The 25095-nt window shown below is 35.9% G+C and overlaps 1 protein-coding gene across 20 annotated transcripts in view; it reads left to right on the forward strand.

Moving 5' to 3' along the window:
• Pard3 (par-3 family cell polarity regulator) overlaps positions 1 to 25095 on the forward strand; it is a 660013-nt gene that overhangs the window by 295804 nt on the left and 339114 nt on the right. For all 20 annotated transcript variants that reach the window (XM_027928488.3, XM_027928495.3, XM_071599891.1 and 17 more), the window contains exon 4: positions 12527 to 12705. In XM_027928488.3, coding sequence (XP_027784289.2) covers positions 12527 to 12705 — 179 coding nt within the window. The remainder of the gene's footprint in view (positions 1 to 12526; positions 12706 to 25095) is intronic.

Here is a 25095-nt window from a genome sequence, read left to right on the forward strand (position 1 = left end):
TCCATATACAACAAAATGAAATTAAACCCCTGTCTCTCACCGTGCACAAAACTCAACTCAAAATGGATAAAGGACTTACGAATAAAATCAGAGACCCTGCGTCTAATAGAAGAAAAAGTAGGCCCTAATCTCCGTCATGTGGGATTAGGCCCCAACTTCCTTAATAAGACTCCTTTCGGTGTAAGAATTAAAATCAAGAATCAATAAATGGGATGGACTCAAAAAACTAAAAAAAAAAACTTTAAAAAGTCCCCAAACCAAAAAACAACCACAAAAACTTCTTAGTTGAGTACTAGGGAGGAAGCTGGATAATAATGGTTTAAAGAATACAAGACAGATAACGCTGCCAACTCCTTTCTTTAATAGCCTACGAAGGAAGGAAAAAAGCAGCGGCAGTAGCAGCCAAGGAGGGGTATCTGGAGAGGGAGCTGGTAGAAGTGGTGGAGTAATTCTTTGATGTTGAATCTGTTGTTAAAGTGACCCCCAACATAACACCAAAATGGGGTTTAGTGTTTCTAATTGCAATTCATATGCAATATGACTGACAGGGAAAAACGTATGTGTTAGGTAATGTTCATTAAGTCAAGATTGTATTCTTGTTGTCTATGATAACTGTAATGAATTAATAATACATATTAAATAAGCTACCTTTAAGCGGAAACATCCATATAACAAGCCTGTGTATCCATTGGTTGACAACAATGTTGTGACCTGAGACCCTACCTAATCCTGTCATACTTCCTCCTAGAATCAATGGCTCAATGATTACTAATTCATAATTTCCAGTGACTTTTATAGAACACAACTACTGTGTATAACCTGAATGTACTCCCCCATGTACTCTGGGTCCAGAGGATAAAACAGTAAGGAAGACATACAGTCTACCCTTGTGGATCTTAATACTGTACCTGATGCTCTTGGCCCTATGGAGAGATAGATAGCACATCTACCACTCAGAACACATCCATGAGGAAAAACAGCATGATCAATAATAACATAAACACTTCCCACCTTTTTCTGTTCTTTCTCAAATGTTTCATTCATTTTTTTTTTTCCCCAGGAAAACAGCTTAGCTAGTTTTGTCTGCTCAGATGCTGTTGTCCACTTGTTCTCCATTTCTTTTCCTCTCTCTCCTGTTTCTTTCAAGCTTACTGTTCATGTTCTCAACTTCTAGTCCCTCATTGATCATTAAGGTATTTTTCTGAAAGTACAAAAACAAGCTAGAACAATATTTCCATAGTACTCTCTTAAAGAAACTGTCACCAGCTATACAAATTTTTTGAGGTTAGTTGCATCTGGGCGTCTTTTTTTTTTTTTTTTTTTTTTTAAGTCTTCTTACCTTTTTAATTTTTCTGTTACTTTTTTATTTCTTTATTTTTTTCACCTGTGTAGACCTAGTCATGGGCAGGTTATATTCTGTGATGAATTTTTGTTTCCTTTTGAATGGTTAGAATAGTATTTGCTTGGATTTTTTTTTTTTTAATTTTAAATGGTGAATGGCTTTCAAACAGTCTCATATTCATTATTGTTTTAAAAAAGTCTAGAATACTACTGTTTACTAAATGTTTAACAAACATTTTTCAGTTGAAGTAAGCAGACATTATGCCTACCACAGCAAAACAAAAAAAGAATAGGAAAACTAGATAAAAAAGAGAAGCTCATCTTTGTGAACCCTTGCTTTCTTTGTGGCTGCCAGTGTTCCCTGATGAACCGGGCAGGTGCTCAGGATTCTGATATAACTGTTTCTTCTGAGCTGTGGCTAACTTTGCAAAAGATTTGGGGACACTAGGTTCTTATGTACATGACTCATTAGTGTATACATTTTTTTAAGCAATTGGATATTTGCATATACACATTTACCCAGGAAGCAGGAAGAGAAATAAAAGACTTTTCATTCCAGATGCCTGTTCCTTGCACCTTACCCACTGTTTTCTACACTTTATTATTATTTTTTCTTTTTTTTAAAGACAGGGATGTGATTCTTCTTGCTCAGCCTCCTGAGTAGCTGAGATTACAGGTGTGTGCCACTACACCCCATTCTTTAACAATAGTGAAGTTTCTTGTTACTGATTGATGTGTTTTAGTCACTTGAAAAAATGTTCCTGCTTTGTCAAGGTGTGTGTGTGTGTTGAGGTGGGGGAAACTGGGCCATTATAATGCATAATTTCTAGCCTTCCAGTGGAATGACTGACTGATACTATTAAAAGTAGAAACAAAGTGCAGTGCGAGAAAAATGTAAAGGAATTGCACTAGCATCTTTGAGTTGGATGGTTTATTTTTGATTCTTCCAAAACCACTCTTCTCTGACCCATGTACCCCAGAGGCTGCCCTTGTACTGCCTGCATCAGGCCAGGGAATGCACCAGCAGAGGGCACTGAGGGAGAGTGGAGGGAGAAAGGCAGTTCTCATTGCTGGGCTCCACCCCTGGCTGTGGTTTGTGGGCAGTTGTGAACCTCTGGGAAAGCCACAGCTCCCCTTGCCTTCTGTGAATGGAGGGGATTTATCCCTGATGTCTGTCCTTAGTCCTGCCATTTATTTATAAACAATCCTTCCTTTAAACTTTCTTCACTCATTCCTTTCTGAGTTGGCCAGCTTGTGGCTGCTGGCATGATAACACTAGATCTCATCTGTAGGGCACAGGTCACACTGTTCACTAAAGTGGCTGTGAAGGATACTTAGGTTCTTGACAACATGAGTGTTCTGTTTCCGGAAGTCTGGGTCCTCCCATGCTGAAACCTGGTTAGGGAGCTGTCAGTGTGGGAAGGCTGCCAGGCACCACTATGTGTAGGGGCTGAGCATTGGTCTATGAGAAAAATAGTACAGAAAACAGTGTTAGAAAGCAACTTGAAGTTTAGACTGCTGCAGCTCTTCACGATGAAGTTCTCACTTGGGATTTTTATCTTTAACTCTTTGGTTTTTTTTTTTTTAATTTAAAATAAATATCACATGTTTATAAGCTGTTGTAAGAAATTACACAGAGAATTTTTTTTACGTTTCATTTAATGTTAGGATTTTGAGAAATGGTAGTATTTAATCACAGCCCCAATATTAATATTGATAGAAGCCACTGATCTTATTTAGGTTTCCCCACTTTTATTTGTAATCAAATAAATTATTTGTAGCTGAGATTACAGGTGTGTGCCACTACACCCCACTCTTTAACAATGTGAAGGTGGTTATATTGTTAATTTCAAAATTAGAATCTTAATGCTACAAGTTTAGTATGTCTCAGAAAAATCCATCCCCCCTGCCCCCAAGCATCAATATGACATTAGAAAACTTGTTTCTATTTTTTCTTCTTCACTTACTTTCACCTCCTTATATGTGTCCAGGGTTAGTGGAACCACTGAAACTATCCTCTTATGTATAAAAATGTGCTTTAAACTTCATGAGCCACCACCTGTTATCTCAAGTGGAGGGGTGGCATCTTGTCAATTGGTAACATCTGTTCTTCCTGGAAAGCACTGTGATCTAATCCAAATTGTACTGGACAAGGAATCAATTAACAAGGGTGCCAGATGCAACTAGGACACCCTGAAACAGAGTCACCTTTGACCCAGCCCCTAAGCTATTTATCTAGTCCTTGGTGTACTCATCTGTAAATGTGACTTATCAATTTATCTCCAAGGCACCTTCTAACCATAGTGTTCTGTATTTATTGCTTGCTCATAAGAAAAATCAATAATAGGGTGATAAAACTCATTTTTATATTCTCCATTGTTTCTTTTTTCCTTACTTTTATCCTCCCCCCACCCCCAAATGCTGGATGGAACTTAGGGTCTCATACATGCTGAGCAAGTTTTTTACCATTGAGCTTCATTTCCAGCCCTCATTCATTGCTTTTCAAAGATTATTTCCTACCAAGACTGCCACAGATTTCTTCCAAGGAATGTACTCAAGTCAGTCAAATACTTTTAAGGGACAACATATATTGGAAGGCCAGTTTTATAATCCTGATGACAGGTTTTAATCCCCATGACGTGTTTTAATAACTTGGTTCTTCCCATGGTGAGATGTGTCTTCAGGAAATGTATAATTGCCCTGAAGATGGGGTAGACAGTCTTAAATTTGCATGAAGAGTAATTATGCTGTTTGCACCATAAGTTCTAATCGAACACGTGTAACTGCATATTATTTTTAGATTTGATTAAACACCTTGACGGCTTATGCCTGTCTTCTTGGAAAAGGTTTGTTCATTGCCTTGAGTGCTTAAGTAATTTAAAAATCACCTGAAGTATGAAAGAAGAGAAGCATTGGGCCAGACAATGGTCAGTAGGGTAGGATATTTAACAGATAAAAATGTATATGTCTGCTTTTTAGTATTTGCTCTAATTCATTATTAGATTTACCCTTTCTTCCACTTATTTAAAAAGCATGTTATCTAGAAAGACAAATCAATATTTACAGTGCATTAGTGCCACAGAGAATTTCAAATCTTGTGATGAGGGTTTATTGCTGTTTTATCCACTCTTCAAAGCTGTGTAGACATCAAACAGCATCCACTGTTGTCCCAGGCCCAGTGACATCGCACCGGTCCCTCTGAGCTTCATCCAGCAGCTTAATTATTGAAGATCTTCATCTTTGAATTTTCTTTTTAATATTTCAGAAGATATACTTTGAACATCTATATATTAAATAAATCAGAAGATTGCAAGGTTAGAAAGTTTTATTATCATATTTTTAAATGCATCAATTTCCCTAAAATTGTGGTTGAAGAATTTCAATAATAATGACCAAATTGCCTTAAGTGAGAAGCTCCTATTATTTCTAATTACTGTAACGGACACAAATGACATCAGATTATTAGTAATGTTGAAACAGTCCACAGGGCCCAGAACCATCTAGCAAATCACAGGGGAGAATGTTGTATTTGTATTTTATTCCTCTGAGGCCACAGCAAAATTTCATTCTTTATGCAATATTGTATTTTTTCAGAATGGTGAGAGGTGGAAACCCTTTCAGATGAATCAGACAGTTGTGTTTTTAAATTTAATTTGTCGATAAGATGTTCATAGTCAGCTCTTTCCTTAAAATCAGATTCAGCTTGTCTAAAGACCACATGCTGTTTGTGGCTGCTTCTGTGCCCTTCCTACAAATCTTATGTATTTTTTTGTAATAAAAGGCATTTTATGCTTCAAGTTTAGTAAAATGAACAGAACCACTTAAAAAAAATTAAAGGCTGAGTGTTGATTTTCATCCATCATAGATAAAATACAGCTTCATTGTAATCTGAAGTGTAGACCAGATATCCCCTATAATTATCTCTGATATATAGTTCTACTTAAATGAATCATTCATGGTCTTATGCATCTACTCATGATAATTATTTAGGGTCATATTAAGTATTAAACAGTAATTAAAACTTCTCAGATATCCTCCATGACTAACCCACATGCTGTGTGAATTGGCTTTTATTCTGCTCTGGACGTTAAAAAGGCCCATGTTAGATGCAGAGATGGACATTTTATATTGGCTTCTTCTACATCTGATTGTACATGCAAGTTTCAAAAATCATAACTTGCTCCCCCTTTAAAACTGTCATTCAAAAATACTTTTTAAAAAATTATTTACTTATTCTAATTAGTTATATATGACAGAAGAATGCAATTCAATTCATATACACATAGAGCACAATTTTTTAAGTCTCTGATTGTACACAAAGTAGATTCAAACAATTCATGTCTTCATACATGTACTAATGATGTCCATCTCATTCCACCATCTTCTCTACCCCCATACCCCCTCCTTGTGTATTTTTATTCTCCTCCATTGCTAATGATATTTTAACCTTTAGGGATATTTGATAATGGCTGCTGGTACTGCTTCAAAATGCTTTTTAATTTTTTTTTCAAATATATTGTTCACAAATTGTTAGTTCTGTTAAGATGATGCTTGGTGGATGGTCCTGGTGAGGAGTGTATAAACATACATGGAAATGCACATTTTTAACATTAAAGGCGTCTACTAAACCTGTCAGTGCAGCCTCTTGATTTTATAAATTAGGATTAAGGCCTGGAGAGGTGAACTGATGATGTGCCTGGATCACAAGTTTAGGACAACAGTTCTTAGTGTGTCCTGTGGGCCATTAGAGATCATGGAAATCACTTCAGTGAGGCTTTGAGGGCAAAACTGTTTTTTCGAGTATCATTAAAACATGTTCTGGGGTCCAGGAGTATAGTATAACTCAGTGTTAGAGCACTTGCCTAACATGCACAAGGCCTTTGATTCAATCCTTAGCGTGGGTGGGGTGGGGTGGGGGTTGCGGGGGAGGGAGGGGAGAGAACCTCTCTGTGTTATTGATTGGGTTCATATCTGCACCAGTGTTACCCAGACTCTGAGTGGTAAATTGCAGGCTGCTTGGTACCAATAAAGACAGTGGTAGCAAATGTAATATTCACGCCCCCCATACTCACAGTTTAACAAAGAAAAAATGTCCATTCAGTGTTCTTGATGAAAAAACAGAAATGGTTTTCTACATGAGCCTGGAGTACACAGGTTTTTAGCCTTTTATGTTATGAAGTGGGAAGTAGGCATCCAGTACTTCTGCAGCTTGTGCAAGATCAGGAGTTGTCCTGAAGAATTTATTGTGCTGGTTTGTGTTGCATTTTGAGTAGCTTTTTTCTCATGAAATACTTTTTTTTTTTTTTTTTTTTTTTTTTTTTGGTACTGAGCCTTATTTGAAAGGAAGACAGAAAAACTGGTTATTCAGGCACAGAGGGTCTGGCAGAAGATTTCTAGAAAATGAATGACATGAGCCTGTTGAACAAGGGAAACAAATAACATTCTTTGTTTCCAAAGATAAAATTAGAACTTTCTAGTGAAAAGTAGATTTTGGAAACCTGTATTTCATTGTGAGCGTGACAGTTTCCCATAACACTCTTATGATGAGATTGGGATAGAGATATTAGCATTTGTGATTTTCTGGTATAAATAAATATATCAACATTTAGAAGATTGGCATAACTCAATGCGTAATATTTTCCAAATGTATAATGTTGCAGAATTTTTCATGAGTAAATGATCCAGTTAGTGTGTGAGACAGGTAAGTAGATTTTAATGTCAAAAAGGTCATATACATATTGCAGCTGACCTCTAAGAAACTATTCTTTGTCATTTTCATATCAAAGAATATCTATGATTATATAAAGGTATTAAAATTACTATTCCCTCTTCTACATATTTGTGAATTATATTTTTACTGATGTACCATACTGCAGCAGATTGAATGTGAAAGCAGATACAAGATTCCAGATGTCTTCTATTAACCAAAATGCAGAACAGTGGCATACTCCCCATTAAATATGCCTTTGTTTTGTAAAATAGTTTTCATAAACTCGTGTTGTTTATGTTAATATGTAATGGGTTTATAATTGTTACTTTAAAATGAGTGAATAAATAAATACTCAATTTTTCTCATTTTTATTTACAAAATGATCAATACCACTAGCTGTAACTTACATAGTCAAAACCTTTTTGAGGTCTTCAATGTTTACAGTACGTAAAGGTCCTAAGGTAAAAGTTTGAGAATCATTAATCTAGATCTGTTATTTTTGGGGCATGCTTTATTATTTTACATTATCTGACAATCTATTTATGTAGTTAATGTACTATTTCTTCAACTCCTCAAGATGAAATGGTACTGAGTTGAATCAGTGCATGAAATTATACTTTGAAAACTACAAAATTTTTTCCAACTGTAAAATCTAGACTTGCATTTACTTCATAGGTGGTTACAAATTTTGTTTTCTAATACATTGCAGAATAATAGAAATAACTTCTTGATTGGTATTGTGACTGAACAGTGACTCAGGAGCCTGGAATATTGGCTAGGAAAATTGTTCTGTGACCCTGGGCCACTGAGATCATTTTTTTTTTTTTTTTGAGCCCCAGCTTACTTATCTGTGAAGCTAATCACATATTTTTTCCATTGTGACTAATGCAGAAAACTCATTTAAATAAAATTTTTTTAAAAAGTTGAAATCCCTCCAGGTAATTGGTTCTAATATGGTGTTGTTGTTCTTTGTATTGAGAATGTTCAAAATCCTTTCTTCTAGCTATTATGAATGTATAATGAATTATTATAAATTGTAACTACCTTACTATATTATCAAACAGTAGAACTTATTCCTTTTATGTAACAGTATTCTTTTTTTAAAATTTTTTTTTGCAATTTGTTATATGACAGCAGAATGCATTACAATTTATATTACACATATAGAGCCCAATTTTTCATTCCTCTGGTTGTATATACAGTATATTCACAACATTCATGCCTTCATACATATACTTAGGGTAATGATGTCCATCTCATTCCACCATGTTTTTTACTCCCTTTCCCCCTTCCTTTTCTTCCCATTCACCAGCCTTTCCCTAGTGTGTCTTACCGCCATGGGCCACTGCCTCCCTATGTCCCCAAGGCTATTTGCAGGCCCAGACTCTGGTACCCATTATTCTGTTTTCTGCCTCAGTGAGACTGGCTTACTTAGCTTCCACCTATCAGTGAGATCCTGTGCCATTTCTCTTTCTGTTCCTAGTTTCTTTCACTTAACATAACATTGGGGTCTTTTTGTGTGTAGTGGCTTAGGCTGCTTATGACTCAGTTCTTGCAGCCCCAGGTGCCAGCGTCATTATGATGTTTCTTGGCATTCCTCTGGAAAGAACACACTATTTACTTCTTTCATTGAGTCCTGTCCTTTTCTCATCAGCTTGGCAATCAATCTAGGATACCTTCCTGAATTTGACAGTGGAAACAAACCTAAGAGTGGGTCCTGAAATTGCACAGGAGTGTCAGTTACAAGACAGTGCAAAGAAAAGACCCAGACTATATTCTTATTAATTTTTTTAACAGTTTCACTGAAATGAAAACATGGTTTAATGCATGAAGCACTCAAAGAAAGGACTGCATAATTGAATATCTCCTGGGGCATCCTTCCCATTGCAGTTTATGTAAATGCCGCCCTGGCACTGTGCCCCATCATCCACCTGGCAGAAATAGCCCATAGGGTCTGCTGCCTCTGTTATAACTTCCCTCCTTTCTGAGACCCCCTCTTTCCCCAAGCCACATTTTTTTTGAAAGTTACAAATTTATAAAGGGAAAGACATAAGAATTATTTTTGCCTATTTCATATTAACAGATTAACACAGAATTCATGCCTGCTTAGAGGATGAGATGGTCCTCATTATTCATCTAATTGAAATCATGTATGCAATGTATTCTCCTAAAGACATTTATGGACACAAGTGGAATAAGCTGTTTTATTGTGGCCAAGTTCAATGAAATTGTATAACCCCTCAATTTATTTTGGGGTTGGAATGTATTTTTATGTGGTCCTTATGTCTGTACCTTTTTTTTTTAAAATTCTTTTTTGATATTGGGGATTGAACCCAGGGGTGCTTAACCACTGAGCCACATCCCCAGTCCCTTTAAAAATTTTTTTTCTTTTTTTTTTTTTTTTTTTTTTGAGGCAGGGACTTTCTAAGTTGCTGAGGCTGGCTTTGAACTTGTGATCCTCCTGCCTCAGCCTCCTAGTCACTGGGATAACAGGTATGCACTACTGCAACCAGTGTTCTCTGTATCATTTTTTATGTAAATTTTATAATTTATATATGACAGCAGAATGCATTATAATTCTTATTACATATGTACAGCACAATTTTTTATATCTCTGGTTGTATACATAGTGTATTCACACCAATTCGTGTCTTCATACATGTACTTTGGATAGTAATGGTCATCACATTCCACCATCATTAATTACCCCACACCCCTTCCCTTCCCCTCCCACCCCTCTGCCCTATCTAGTGTTTGTCTATTCCTCCCATGCTCCTGCTCCCTATCCCACTATGAATCAACCTCCTTATATCAAAGAAAACATTCAGCATTTGGTTTTATGGGATTGGCGAACTTCACTTAGCATTATCTTCTCTAACTCTAACTCCATTCATTTACCTGCAAATGCCATGATTTTATTCTCTTTTATTGCTGAATAATATTCCATTGTGTTTATATGCAACTTTCTTTAATCCAATCATCTACTGAAGAGCATCTAGGTTGGTTCTAGAATTTAGCTATTGTGAATTGTGCTGCTGTAAACATTGATGTGGCTGTGTCCCTGTAGTATGCTGTTTTTAAGTCCTTTGGGTATAGTCCGAGGAGAGGGACAGCTGGGTCAAATCATGGTTCCATTCCCAGTTTTCCAAGGAATCTCCATACTGCTTTCCAAATTGGCTGCACTAATTTGCAGTCCCACCAGCAGTTTATGAGTGTACCTTTTCCCCCCACATCCTTGTCAACACTTATTGTTGTTTGTATGCATAATGGCTGCCATTCTGACTGGAGTGAGATGAAATCTTAGAGTGGTTTTGATTTGCATTTCTCTCTTTATAATTTTTAAAAGCCTTTTCTTGTGAATTGATAGTGCATCTTTTAGGCATAAACACCAGAAGTAAAGAAGAAGGGGGAAGGGGAGGGAGAGTAGTGTACTGAGTTGCTTAATAACTGAATAACAACCCTATAACTAGAAAACAACAGAGCGCATAGCTAAGTAAGACCCTATTGTGATTATTCAGAATATTTTAGTCCTCTGCCCTGTTTGATTACTTTTTAGCTTATACATTTCATTTGGTGATCCTGGGAATAATTTTTGTTTCCTCCTAGCAGAGAACTTTCCTTGTAAGAGTATTGTAATATTAACACACCCAGATTCTTAGATCATATGATTGTGAATTTTTTTTTGAGAGTGACTATATAGTTCTTATTGGTGTATGTATGTAATTTGGTGCAAATTATAAGCAGTGGTGGCTGTCATAGGTCAGACATACTTAAAACCCCAAAACTTTCCTCTATAATTTTCATGTGTGTATTTCTCCTAGTACATTAAGATAACCACCAATAATTTTTAATTCAGTGATATGCATTTTTTTCTTCTGGTAATGTTGCTTAGTCTATATTTTTATCAAATCCTCTTGATGTAGATGCAAATGTTAAATGTTTAAAATGTGGATGCTAATGTCTAAAACTATATGTTAGGATGAAGGTAATTAAATCTCAAAGATTGAAGAATAGAAGGTGGCTTCTTAAATAGCTTCTGTTTTTTTCTGATCATTTCTAATTTGGACATTGTTGGATTTACAGTGGCTGAAATGTAACCTACAAGTATATATATATATAGTCTGATCTTCAAGGATCTTTTTGTCCACACCATTGTTTGTGTCCACATCAATGTTTCCAAAATGTTTTCTCATAGAGTAAATGATGAGCTTACTGCTTTGTCGTTAAAACTATTTTGTTAATTCATTTTTAAAAAATAAATACTGGACTTGTATTTCATTTTTTGGATATAGATGAAACATAATTTAATGTGAATTTTGTGTCTTATGTTTATTATGTTTTTGAGTGATTTCACTCAGATGACAAATAGGACTTTTGGCTCTGATTCTACCTGCATCAGACTCATTCGCTTTCTTCTTCTCTCTCCTGTTTGTAGTTCTGTTCCTGCTCTGCTCTATCGGTGATCCTATCTGCCAAGATTTTCTCAGAGCTACTAATACATGTTTGCCTGAATTTGTTATTGATTTTGTTATAGCAGTTGCAAGTGAACTCTTGTATGTGAATACAGTTGCTCACATACTATCTTTCATGTAACTGTGTATGTTAGCAGTAGAAAACACTTCCTGCATGTTTACCTTAAGATAAACAAAATCCTGAAAGTACTATGTAAATAAGTATGTTTACAGTGTTGTATACTGTCTGATACTATGCTATTAAAAAAAAAGAAAGCATTTTATTCAACAAAATTCTTCAATAGAATAGCTAAATATTGTCTAGATTTTGTAATTTTTATTTAGGAGATACAAGTAGGTTATATGCAATTTGTTTAGTTGCCTAGATTTGTTTTTTTTTAATAATTTATATAATATGTTATTTAGAAATATATAAAAACAATAATCATTGTTGGTCCTCTCTATTGGGTATGCAGGCACTGTTACCTCATTTAGTCCTTGAAGTACCTTTAGGATAAAGTATAGTATTTCATTATCAGTACAGTAAAGAGAGATGAGAAGCAGAGGAGAGCGGGGTATCCTACCAACTGCCACACAGATAGTGATGGAGAAGCCCAGGTACAAGTTCTGGCAGATCTCAGAGCCGCCTCCGTATCACAATTCCTTCACCATAAGCTGTTTTATAGGAACAAGGGAGCCGAGTGTGGTGACTCAGGAGGCTGAGGCAGGAGGACTGCAAGTTCAAAGCCAGCCTGAGCAACTTAGTGAGACCCTAAGAATTTAGCAAGACTCCTAAAAAGGGTTGGGGTTTTGGCTCAGTGGTTTAATCCCTGGTACCAAAAAAATAAAAGAAATCAATAAAATAAAGGAACCAGTGGAATTTGTATTTAGCATTCTGAGCTATTTAAGAAGACACCTTCTATTCTTCAATCTTTGAGATTTAATTACCTTTATCCTAACATACAGTTTTAGACATCAGCATCCACATTTTAATCATAATGCTTTTTTTTATTTGTGTTGTTAGATATGCCTCTTCATGTCCGACGAAGCAGTGACCCAGCTTTAATTGGCCTCTCAACTTCTGTCAGTGATAATAATTTTTCTTCTGACGAGCCCTCAAGGAAAAACCCTACTCGCTGGTCAACAACAGCTGGCTTCCTCAAGCAGAACACTGCTGGTAGTCCCAAAGCCTGTGACAGGAAGGTAACCACCTCTTCCTTTTTTGCTGTCACCTTTGCATCTCTTGTCTTCTTGGTCTCCATGATAAGTGTCCTGTGGGTAGACTTTTTGCTCCTAGGGCTTGCTTGCTCTGCCCATTTGTGGTTATATTATTGACTTTCACATCAAAGTTCAGACAACCTATTTTGTATCGTGCTTGAATTTTCTGATAAAATTCAGTGATAGGTGTAGTATATACTTTTTATTTAGGATAGTGCTCTCCCAGTGAGCTACATCCCCAGCTTTGTATCTGTATTTTGCCTTGATATTGTGTTCTTATGGTTAAAAAGGAAAAATTTGGCTGGGTGCTTTGGTGCATACCTGTAATCCCAGCTTCTGGGGAGACGGAGGCAGGAGGAATGCAAGTTCAAGGCCAGCCTCAACAACTTAGCAAGTTCCTGTCTGAAAAGGGGGAAAAAAGGCAGTGGGGTGAGGTGGGATGGGATGGGGTGTTAGAGATATAGCTCATTGGTTAAGTGTCCCTGAGTTCAATCCCCAGTACCAAATAATATAAAATAAATAAAAATTAAAGAATAGAAAAAGGAAAAATTTCAGCATGAAATGTGTACCATGTAAAGTCCTTTTCCTCTTTTTGCCTTTGGTCACCCCCATTTCTCTTCATAGGTGGCTCCTTTATTTGTTTTTTATAAGTTTGTCCTTACAAGGACATTTTAGACACATATAAGGAAATATTCACCTTGGCTCATAAGGTACATTAAAACAGTTATAGCATTATGGACTTTAAGGATGAAAGTGGACTTCATGGTACTTTATTCTGAATCGATGATTTTTCCCCATATCCCTTTTAGATGGAAGTGAGCTGTCCAGTCAATGTAATTTGCTTCCTTGACCTAATTTATTTGAGTCTTTGACCTAATTTATTTAGTCCAAATAAATATACTTTAGTCTATGCGGTCTACTTTTTTTAAAAAAAAATATTTTTTTAGTTGTAGATGGACACAAATCTTTATTTTAGTTACTTAATTTTTTTGTGGTGCTGAAAATTGAACCTAGTGCCTCACGCATGTAAGGAAAGCGCTCTACCAGTGAGCAACAACCCCAGCCCTGTGGTCTACTATTAAAAGTTTATTTTTCATTCCTACAGAAGCATGTCTGTGGCCTTTTTGTTTACCCAGTGAGGTTTAAGAGGTTTATTGTCTTCACTGCTGAATCTCTTGAATGGATGCTCCATGAACATCTGTTGAGTGATTTAATAAATATTTTTCAGTGTTGTCGGTAATTTAACATAGTAGTGAGAAATATGGAAATCATATTAATCACATTAATATCAAAATGGATATAGTTTGAGATTTGCTTCATTTATCCTTTACATCTGTGTGAAAATACCTATTAAATATTTCCTTTAATTTTCTTTTGTATTTCAACAGACTCTTTTCTATTAGTTCAAGTAAAAAAAAAAAAGAAAGAAAAAAGAAAAGAGAAAACACCTGGAATATATAAGTTGAAACTGAGAAGAATGTTCTAGGAAAAATAATGTGTACTTTAGTTTCTGATTTTTTGTGTTAGGGATTTTACTGTTAAGGTCAATCTCCCAAAATATTTTGTTCTTATAGATTCTGAGGATCCACTTTGAATTGTTTTCTTTTTAAGATGAGCTTGAAATTTTATCTGACTGTGTCATGCAGTTGACTATCCAAAGAAGGGGAATCCAGTTTCTGAATTGGTTTCATAATACTAATTTTTGTTTAGAATAGATCCAATTTACATGGGATTCACAAATGTACAAACAAGTCAAGTTTGCAGTATTAAACAATTAATTTCAATATTGTTTCCATGAGTTGAAGGATGCAGCTCAGATGACATTATAGTAAATATGGTTTTATTTATTTTTTCATTCAACATCTTTGATATCTGAGTAGTTTCAGTTACAGCAAACAGACCAATTTTTTCCACTTCCTACATTTTTTTTTAAATTGATGCATGATAGTTGAACATAATAATGGGATTTGTTGCTTCATATTTGTACATGCACACAATATGACTGCATAATTTGGCCAGTATTGCTCCCCAGGTGCTCTCTGTCTTGTCCCTCTCCTCTACTGATCTCCCTTTGATTTTCATGAGATCCCTGCCCACACCTTTCTTTCCCCTTTTCCTCTTTAGCTTCCACATATGAGAGAAAACTTAGAACCCTTGACCTTCTGAGTCTGGCTCATTTTGCTTAACATTCATTTTCCTGTAAATGACACGATTTCTTTTTTCTTTATGGCTGAATAAAACTTTATTGTGTGTAAGACATTTTCTTTACCCATTCATCTGTTGATGAACCCCTAGGCTTGTTGCATAGTTTGACTATTGTGAATTGTGCTGCTATATACATACATATACATGTTCTTTAGTGTAAATACTGATGAGTGATACAGCTATGTCATATGGTGGTTCCATACCTAGTCCTTTGAGAAATCTCCATATTGACTTTTGTAGTGGTTGTGCTAATTTACAATACCACCAGTAGTGTACAAGTGCAGACCAATTTTTAACATAAAACATTTTGATCATGCATGGAATTCATACTTACAATTTTTTTTTTTTTGACAAAACACTGGACAGATCACAGACAATGACTCAGGCTGGGCCTGAAGAACTTTGAAAACTGGATTAATGCACTTTTGACTTGCCTCTATGAAGAGGCAGGGCTTCAGCCCTCCTCTGGTCTGCATGTTGTCTCCAGGTGTGCTAACATTGCCTTTCCTTACTTGGAAAACTGGAGACTGGACCTAGAAAAGCTGCTATCCAAGAAACTTTCTTTTTATGACTGCCATTAAATCTCATGCTTCAGAATCTGAGGAGGTAGAGTGCAGTTTGTGTCCAGACCCTCACTTGCAGGAAAGTCTAAAGATAGAGCTTTGCCTTCCAGCTTCTGAGCAGAGGAAAGTGAGAAAAGGGTTTAGATGCTCACTTTCAATTATCTACATCCACCTCACTGGTTGTGCTTTAAGTAATGTGAGTCTGTCATTGTAAAACACTGGGAAGTAGTCAAGATGAACCAAATGAAATTATCGATGACTACAAACCCCAGCAACAAGCAGTATTAATGTCAGTGAATTTTGTGTGTCTGTATGTGAGAGAGAGGGAGAAAGGGAGGGAAGAAAGGAGAGAGGGAGATTGAGAAAGAGGAGAAGGGGATGGGCATAGCAAAAAGATATATTCTTCCAAGGAATGTCCTCCATGATCTATTTTCTCCAAGTAGGCTCTACCTCCTGCAGTTTCCACTACCTCCAAATAATGCTGTCAAATTATTATTCTATTACTGGATTAATCCACTGATGAGGTCAGAGTCCTCATCTTCTAATCACCTCCCAAGAGCCCTGCCTCTGAACACTGTTGCACTGGGGACCAAGCCTTCAACACAGGCGTCTTTAGGGAACACTTCGTATCCAAACCATAACACTTATTTTCAGTTATAAAAAGACTTTCTATCTTCTTAATATTCAGAAAGGAGGTTGGAGGAAAGCATACTTGCTGATTAGGCACAAAGCATTAAGTATATTTATTTCTTAGAGTCCACGAGAGCTTACTTACGCTGGGTAATTTGAAGATGTTATAAATTCTCGTCAATTGGTAGTAGTTTAGGTTTTCATACACATAAATTAGTTAAATGTTTATAGTCTTGTGATTTGTTGATCCTTAATGGTTAAAATCAGTGAACATTCTCGAATGTTCAATGTAGAACTCGTCTACATTGTTATGTGGTTTCCACATTGTGTAAGCACAACAGATAATTCCAGAACAATGCACCCATCTAATAAAATTTCTTATTCGTGAGCAGGAATGTTCCATTCTGATATGTTTGAACAACTATTGTGTCTAACCTCCTCCTGTGACTCCACCCCACAAAATGAGAAGTAGAATCTTTCTAGTTGAAACAGTGACAATATTTTACTTCACTAAAAAAATTGAAAGGCGATATAAACACACTTTGATGATGGATGATGCTAAGCCTGCTGCAAGCTTGGAGAGGCTAAGGGTTCTATGGGCTTGTGGATTTGATAAACTTTCTCATGCTTTTATGTGGGGGCAAGATATAGAGTCCAGGTAGTTTGCTATCCTTAACGTTCTCTGGGATATTTGCTCATTCCTGTTTCCAGTATTTTGGGGTGGACTACCTTTTCCATTGCTCATTGCTGTTTCCTTTCATTTTGTGGAAAATATCTTGCTGGAAAGCTGTATTTTCATTTGAAATTTTATGTGTGCTTAATATTTCATCTTTGGAAACAAAGTTTAGTATTTTTTTTTTAATTGTAGACAGACCTTTTATTTTATTTATTAATTTATTTATATGTGGTGCTGAAAATTGAACCCAGTGCTTCACACATGCTAGGTAAGTGCTGTACCACTGAGCCCCAACCCAAGATTTATTATTTTATTCACTGTGAATACTTGAACCATTTTGTCACCTTTTTGGTCTTCCTTAGTCAGTGTCACAGTGACTGAAGAGGCCAAATCGAGTGTGGAGGAGCCTTTGATTTGTCCCATCAAAAAAGACATAATGAGGCACTTAGCAGAACCAGCTCACCGGGAAGTTCCAAGGATAAAGACTGTGTATTATTTTTACTGATCATTTGTCACAAGCCATTGTTTCTTTCCCCTAAATAATGACAGATGTTGCTTTTGTAAATTACATATCCTCTTCCTTTAAAAAAAAATAAACCTAAGTTGATTTAGCATAAAAACTGTGTTGACAACTTTCCAAGAGAGATTCTTACCTGATTAAGGAAAGAGGAAGAAAGAAAACATATTGCATTGGCATTACTAGCTTCTTTTTTTTTTTTTTTTTCCTTTTTCCAATTTCTCAATGAGAGAACTTGGAATACTTCTATTATCCCAGGTTTATTATTTTTGTTTGCTTTAGTTGCTTGGTGTATTTGGTGTCTTTCCAATATCTCCTGATACCTGCACCCTCTTGGAAGAGATGCTTTCTTAATTACATCTCTGTCATCTTTTCTTTCCTTTCTATTAGAAACGTGGGCTCTACATTTAGAAAAAACAATTGGTGCTGCTGGGGATTGAACACAGTAGCCTCACACATGTTAGACACGTGTTCTGGACTAGAAAATCATTTTTATAAACATTTCTTATAGTACATTTAAGGTTCCCCAGTGAATTTTCTTTCTGGTAATAATAAAATTTGCACTTTTTGTTTACCAAGTAATGAAAGGTAAAGAGAAGCAAATATGTCATTCAAAATCTTGAAGAAGACTGGTGTTGGCATTATGATGTCCTAACTTCAGCACTTCTGTGGTACATAGCCCTGTAAGTCCACACAGATATTTGCAGTCTTTAACTGCCAATGAGGAATTACCCAGCAATATGGTTAGACTTTCAGCTTATTTTCCTATTTTTTTGAGAGAATTTTCCTATGTCTCATAAAAATTGGTAGCTTGAATAGTATTCTATCATGTACTGAGCTTTTTATAGTTGATGTTTATTAACTTTATTTGGTGGGTTTTCTTTTGTTTGACATTTATATTTTTGCCAATTTTGTTTGCTCTTACAAGTAACCTTTAGAAGTGCCCTTCAGAGGATATCCTTATATATATATATATATCAATTTCTGTTGACATCTCTATTTTCTTAGACTAGATTCTTGGAGTAGACTTATTTGATCAAGGAGATGAACATTTTAAAAAAGTCATTGATAATTATTTCATATAAATTCATGAATAATAAAATAGAAAGTACTTATGAAGTATAAAGCATTATTAGAAGTTCTAACATTTTGGAGGTGGGGCTTCAGAGATGTGTGTGAAGAAAACAAAGCAGGAACCAGTACTATTTCTGTTTCAGAACCTTCTTTCTTACTAAATAGCTTGATGGCTGTATTTGAATGTGCATTAGAATTACCTATGGATTTTTAAGATAGGGAAACACACACACACACACACACACACACACACACACACGAACAGATTCCATTACCCAGTTTAGGAAATGTGTCCACATTTCCTTAAAGCTTCTTTGTTGATTTCATGGCTCATTTTTGTGAGAACCTCAGGTCTAGCTAAAAGAGAAGTGTGCTTGCAAATGAATATTTTGATGCATTTTCAGGGCATTTTTTTATCATAGCAGAACAGAATCAGGGGCATTTATTATATTTGGTTTTGTGATATTGCTCTTTTCCTCATACTTGGATTGCTCAAATTTATCATTTTTCAGGTGAAAATCAAATAAAATTAAGTTACTTTTAATTTTTTGTTAAAAGACAGCTCTTTAAAATATTGAATATTCCCATCAGTGCAAAACTAGAATTGGACATATTATTTTTGAGGTAGAAGATGTGATATAAACAGTGCTTCTGTATGCTGTTACTTTGCACATCCTTTCCCACCAGCCCACCTCCTGTCTTAGTTCCATGTGCGCTTGAATACAAAAAGTCAAGATGCTCCATTCTCAGTATCATGTCTGAGGTTACCAATGATAATTCATATACATAACATCTCCAGAAAATGCCTACTCTGTTTTACTGAGGGTGAGGAAAAGTTTGCTGTTGATATGCACACAATAGACTAACAAATAACATGGAATCCAATTGCATGCTGCTTTTAAATAGCTTCTTACTTGTTTGCTTATTTAGTAAAAAGTGATTCTTCATTTTACCTTTTTGCTCCCTTTCCTCTTTCAAAACTCCTTGGCTTCTAGGTCTCTGCATAGTATTTATTTTTCTAGTATATAGTACCAGTTGCATGTTGGTAAATTTGAAAATACAATTTTGGTTTTAAACTCACATCTTTGACCACTTGTCTATTGAGAAAAATATTCTCTATCTTTTGGTTATTTGTGAGCCAAGCATTGCTGCCAGTGTTACAGTAACCATCAAAATCCCAAAGGATGAGCTGAGATAGTTCTTTAAAACCACATGTTCCCTCTGTGACAGACCTATAGCTGTGTTTAATTTTCTGCGGCATTAGCTTCAAGGGAGATCCAGCTGAGACCTAGATCTTAGACTACTCTGCTGTAACATTTGTATTTCCTGTTAGAGGTCTCTAAAACTATAAATTTTATCCTTCTGCTTTGCATATTAAAAGACTTTAAATTGAACACAGTGAGTTTTTGGACTTTCAGTCAGTGGTGGTTATAATCATTATAACAATAGGCCTACTTCAAGTGCCAGGCTCACCTAGCCTGATTTGTTAATAACCTAGTCTCATCTATTTTTGTGTCACATTTAGGAATATAACCTGCCTTCATGTGCTTTAAATATTATAATTTGTGTTCAAAGTTTTAAAATCCTAACATTCTATTGAGAAACATTTTATTTGAAACCTGGATGTGATATCTTTAGAGTTTACACGTCATCCCAGGAATATAAATCCAAAATAAAGTCAGAATCTTTATTGAGCCTCCTCAAAGGTACATATAGTACAAAAGGAAATTGAATATGCTATACCTGTTTTTCTTAAAGGTGAGGACAAGGACATAGCATTGACTATTTTGATCAAAAATTCACATGGTTTTACACACTTAAAAAAATACTTTGGCCTTATTTCACCTTTAAGAATTTATTTCTCTTTTTAATTTTTGATAATTTAGCTTATAATCAGTTCCATTCTGAATCATGAAGTGAGATCTAGACACTTAAGTTCCTGCCATGAACAAGAAAAGTATCAGATGGTATTGCTTGATACTGAAGCACCTGGTGTTTCCATCATAGCTGTTCCAGTTTTGAGTGTCCTTAATTTTAATTTGCATGTATTCCCAGTGCCTGAACTTCTTTTGGAGGAATACATTCCAATCAATGTTTTTTTGCAAGTTGGAGGTTGCAAATGTTTTCCATTTATACTAGTTAGCATTATATTACTCAAATGAAATACTTTAGGCAGTTACTAAAGCGCTGATATTGGGATCAAGATGTAGCTCAGTAGTGGCACACTTGCCTTGCTTGCTCAAGGCCCTGGATTCAATCCCCAGTACCACAAAAAGAAAGAACTAAGATTTACGTGGCTATGGTTCTGAAGTTGATAGTCCAAGTTCAGGTGGCCCCATTGCTTTGAGTGTCTAGTGAGGATAGTATATTGTGGAGGAGGATGTGGTGGAGCAAACCACATAACCATGTGCTTGGAAGTGGGGAGACAAGAAGGGTCCAGGGTCCCAAAGACCTCAGGACTTCCCATTAGGTCCCATCTCTTTGAAGTACACAGAACCTCCAAACAGTGTTACCCTGGGGACCAACCTTTTAGAAGTACATGGACCTCAGCTGAGGTATAGTGCCAAATTCAAGTCATAGCAGCATCTCTCCTATCTCCAAAGCACATCTGCTTTTGAGGCTTTGATATTTTCATGGAATGTTAGCCACATGGTCTTGAGTACTTGCTATTTCCAGCAAGTATGTTACATATTATATTTCATTTAGCCACTCTCCAAAAGCATAGGTACTGTTGATATTCCTGTTTTATTGTTCATTGGTTAGAACCTTAGGGAATTTAAATAACTCACCTAATAGTCCAGTCGTTATATGATAAAAGTTATAATATGAACCCAGATTGTCCACTTTTACGTTTTGTGTTCTTGGAGCTGGGGGTTTATGTTAGTAGTAAAGCACTTGCCTAGTATGTGTGAGTCCCTGGGTATGATTCATAACACTAAAATAAATAGATAAATTATGTTACCACTCAATATATTTACGAAGTTTGTATATGGCCAAATGTCTATTTGGTTGAATATTTTAAAATAAAAAATTCATAAATACCTTGTCATGCTTTAAAACTCCTAAAACTTCTGTTAAGAAACTTAAAAATATGAATATAACAGCAGTGAACATTTATTTATTTTTAAATCTGACATGTTTTGAAAACATTTGCAAGTCTGTGTTATATTTTGAAATCTTATTCTTAAATAGAAATATGTGAATTTCATTAATATCAATACTAATAATATGATTGTATTAACTGATCTGTTCATTTTCACTCCTTGTTCTGTGTCTGTTTTCTCTGGTCCTTGGAATTTATATTATTGTAATTTTATCATTATTGAGAAATGACATGTTCAGACAACTTCTTGATAATCTATGCATGATGCTAACAACAACTTAGAAATAAAATAGTGATAGTATTGAATTATAACCCAAGGATTAAAGTAAATATCCAAGAGCTGATGTTTGATTAGAAAATCAATGGGGTGAAGGGACACATTTCTTTATAGAAAAAAATTTCAGGTAATATGTGCAACACTTCAGCCTCCAGAAGCTGGAGCTTTGTTCTCTGCTTTAGGATTGGCTTTGCTTACTAGATTCATTTCCTAAGAATAGAAAATGCAAAGTAAAAAATACTGACTTGGTCCTGGAGAAGAACGGTAGGATCACCATGACCAGATGAACAACACAATATCACCAGTGAGGAGTTCTGTTGGTATCAGGTCCCCCTGTTAGGAGGTGATGACCTGGGCACTTCACCTCAGTGTCCCCCCTCCCTCCAAACCCCACAACATAATTTAATCTTGAGGAATTATCAGACAGATCAAAATGGAGGAGCATCCTAATACCTGACTAGTTTTCTCTGAGAGTGTCATTCATGGTCATAGAAAGACAAGGGAAGACTGAGAAGCTGATTAAGGCCAGAGAAGGGCTAGGAGAACTTGATGACTAAATGCAGTTTGGAATCTGGGATTGGCTTCTGGTATAAGACAAGAGCATTAGAGAATGATATGAGGAAAAAGTATTGTACCAATGTTAATTTCTTTTTAGAAATAACCTGTGGGTTATGAAAGGAAGTTGGATAAAGAGTTTACAGGAGCTCTCTGTACAATCTTTGCAAATTTTTCTGTAAACTTTTTCTTCTAAATTAAGGTGTTTAAGACTCTAACATTATACACTAATTTGTATCACTTCCATTTTGTGCTGACAATCAGAGATTCTAATACACAGGTAATTGGAATGTCCGGAACCAGGATTCAGCTGCTGGCCTCTGCAAGCCTTCTAACACACCTCATCACTCCCTTATATGTGTATTTCCTTCTTTGGAAATGAGATATGTTTTTCAGCTGATTTATTAATTATTGATTTGTGGTTGGTACCTTTCCTGTTATAAGACTGAATCTAAGAAATGGTCAGTTGGTTTGTTTTCTATGTAGCTAGCTGTGTTGGACCTGGAACCCAGAGCCTTGTGCGTGCTAAGCAAGTGCTCTACCACTGAGCTCCATGCTCAGCCCTTGCCCACTGGTTTCAGACATGCTGCATTCTCCTGGCTTTCAGTTTTTCGTGGGTCATCCTGATGCTGCAGCTGTTATGTTTCTTCTTTAATCAGATTAAGCTTTCCAGAGAGGGCAGGGTTTCAACAGGATTTACTAAAAATTTCTCTGACACACATTTTCTAAAATTCTAATTTTTAGTTATAATTTAGGGCAAAAATAATTTCCTAGAATATCCTGCTCAGAAAACATGCTTTGATGCTTTGTCTCCTGATGGAATGGGAGAGGTGAGAGGTGTTTTTTTTGTTTGTTTGTTTTTTTGTGCTGAGAGTCCAGAGCCCTTTTGAGCCCAGGGCCTTTGCATGCCAGGTGTGCATTTTACAACTGAGTTATACCCTGCACTCCCAGGGGTCATAATTCTTTAGAAGTTTTGTGCTTTCTGTTTCTTTACACTAGATACTTCCTAAGGAGAGTTGCAATTCTCTAGAAAAGTCATTATTCTTGTTCAACAGGCAATTTCCAAAATATATCCACAGAGATGGTTTACCTGAGGAGGCAGTTTTGCAATTATGGGGAAAGATATCTTATCTTTGTACCTTATATTGAGTTTAGGAATTTCCATAGAAATTCCCAATAGTTCTGTGAATCCATCTGATTCACTGAAGTCTTGGCATGGTAAGCTTGAAAATATTAAGAAGAAAGTGCGAATATTTTATATTATCTGACAAGTTACATATATGATGCAGATATTTTGCTTTAGAAATTTTAGTAACTTCTTGAAAAATATTTATACATACACACTTACCTACATATGTATATAGAGATACATTCTTTTTCAGATTTAGTTGAAAAATAGGTAGATAAATATAAAAGACTTATGATTGTGTTAGTCAGCTTTTCACCATTATGACCAAAATACATGCCAAGAACAACAAGAGGAGGAAAGGTTTGTTTTGGCATATAGTTTTGGAGGTCTTAGTTCTTGGTCAGCCAGCTCCATTGCTCTGGGTCTAAAGTGAAGCAGGACATCATGGCAGTGGGGAAGATAGAGGTAGAGAGAATGTTATGAATGGGCCAGAGACAAGATGTAGTGTACAAGCGCACACCCCCAGTGACCTCCTTCCTCCAAACATGCCCTGACTTCCTGCAGTTTCCACCTGCTCTCAGTAGTTCATTCAGCTATCAATGGATTAATTCACAGATGAATTCATAGCCCTTATTACTCCTAAAAGCTTTACCACTGATCCTTGTTACATTGGGAACTAAACTTTCAGCACACTAGCTTTTGGGGGGACCTTCTAGATCCAAAACATAACAGTGATGCACATTTAGATAAGGCATAAGACTGTAAGAATCATGGAATAAGAAGATGGCTATTTTACTTTCTCTCCCTCATTCCCTAGAATCTCCTCTTCCCTTGGTGTTGTGCAAAGCAGTCTTGGTGCAAATGCTGTTGTTACTTATAATTTTAGTTTTGAGATCAACAGGGTTATGTGTTTTTGAAAGAAAATGAAATGTGTGTATATTTCAAGGTCAGAAATTATTTCTAAAATGATTTTAAATTGTTTCAGATTTCATTTTGGTTTTCAGAGTCAAGCATTATTAGTCAAATGGTACTCTTCATGTTTTCTGTGCTTTAAGAAGTTGAGTCAGGTACTGGAAATGAACTCAGTAGTAGAGCACTTGCCTAGCCTCTTAAGGTCCTAGGTTCAATTTCTAGCACCACAGGGCGATAAAAATGATGCCAGTTGAGGTGACTTCTGCCTGTAGTCAGATGCTTGGGAGGCTTAAGCCAGAGAATCCCTTGAGCCCATGAGTTTGAGACTGGCCTGAGCAACATAGTGAGACCTCATCTCAAAAAAGAAAAGAAAAGAAAAAGTCAAATTAAAAAAATTAAAAATGGAGGATTAAGAAAGATAAATGAGAGATCAGGCTTTCCAAAATTTAATCCTACCTGAAATATGTTTTGTGTGTATGTGTGTGTGTTTTCATTCTAAATGTAGCTAAAGGAGTATAGGTCAAAATGGAGGACCTCTTTCTCTCTATTCCTGACATTGGCTGATTATGGAATGCTTTTGGCTCTAGGAAAATTGAATAGCCATGTTGGTTTTTATGAAGGACCATGCAAGAAATAAAATGAAAGCTTCCATTGTCCCTGTTACCTTGTTGGTCACGTTCTTTGGTTCCTCAGAATCCATGGGGAGAAAACATTTTTGTAGAGTTTGGAAAAGA

Source organism: Marmota flaviventris, chromosome 12 (assembly GCF_047511675.1).
Source record: "Marmota flaviventris isolate mMarFla1 chromosome 12, mMarFla1.hap1, whole genome shotgun sequence".
NCBI classification, from domain to species: domain Eukaryota; kingdom Metazoa; phylum Chordata; class Mammalia; order Rodentia; family Sciuridae; genus Marmota; species Marmota flaviventris.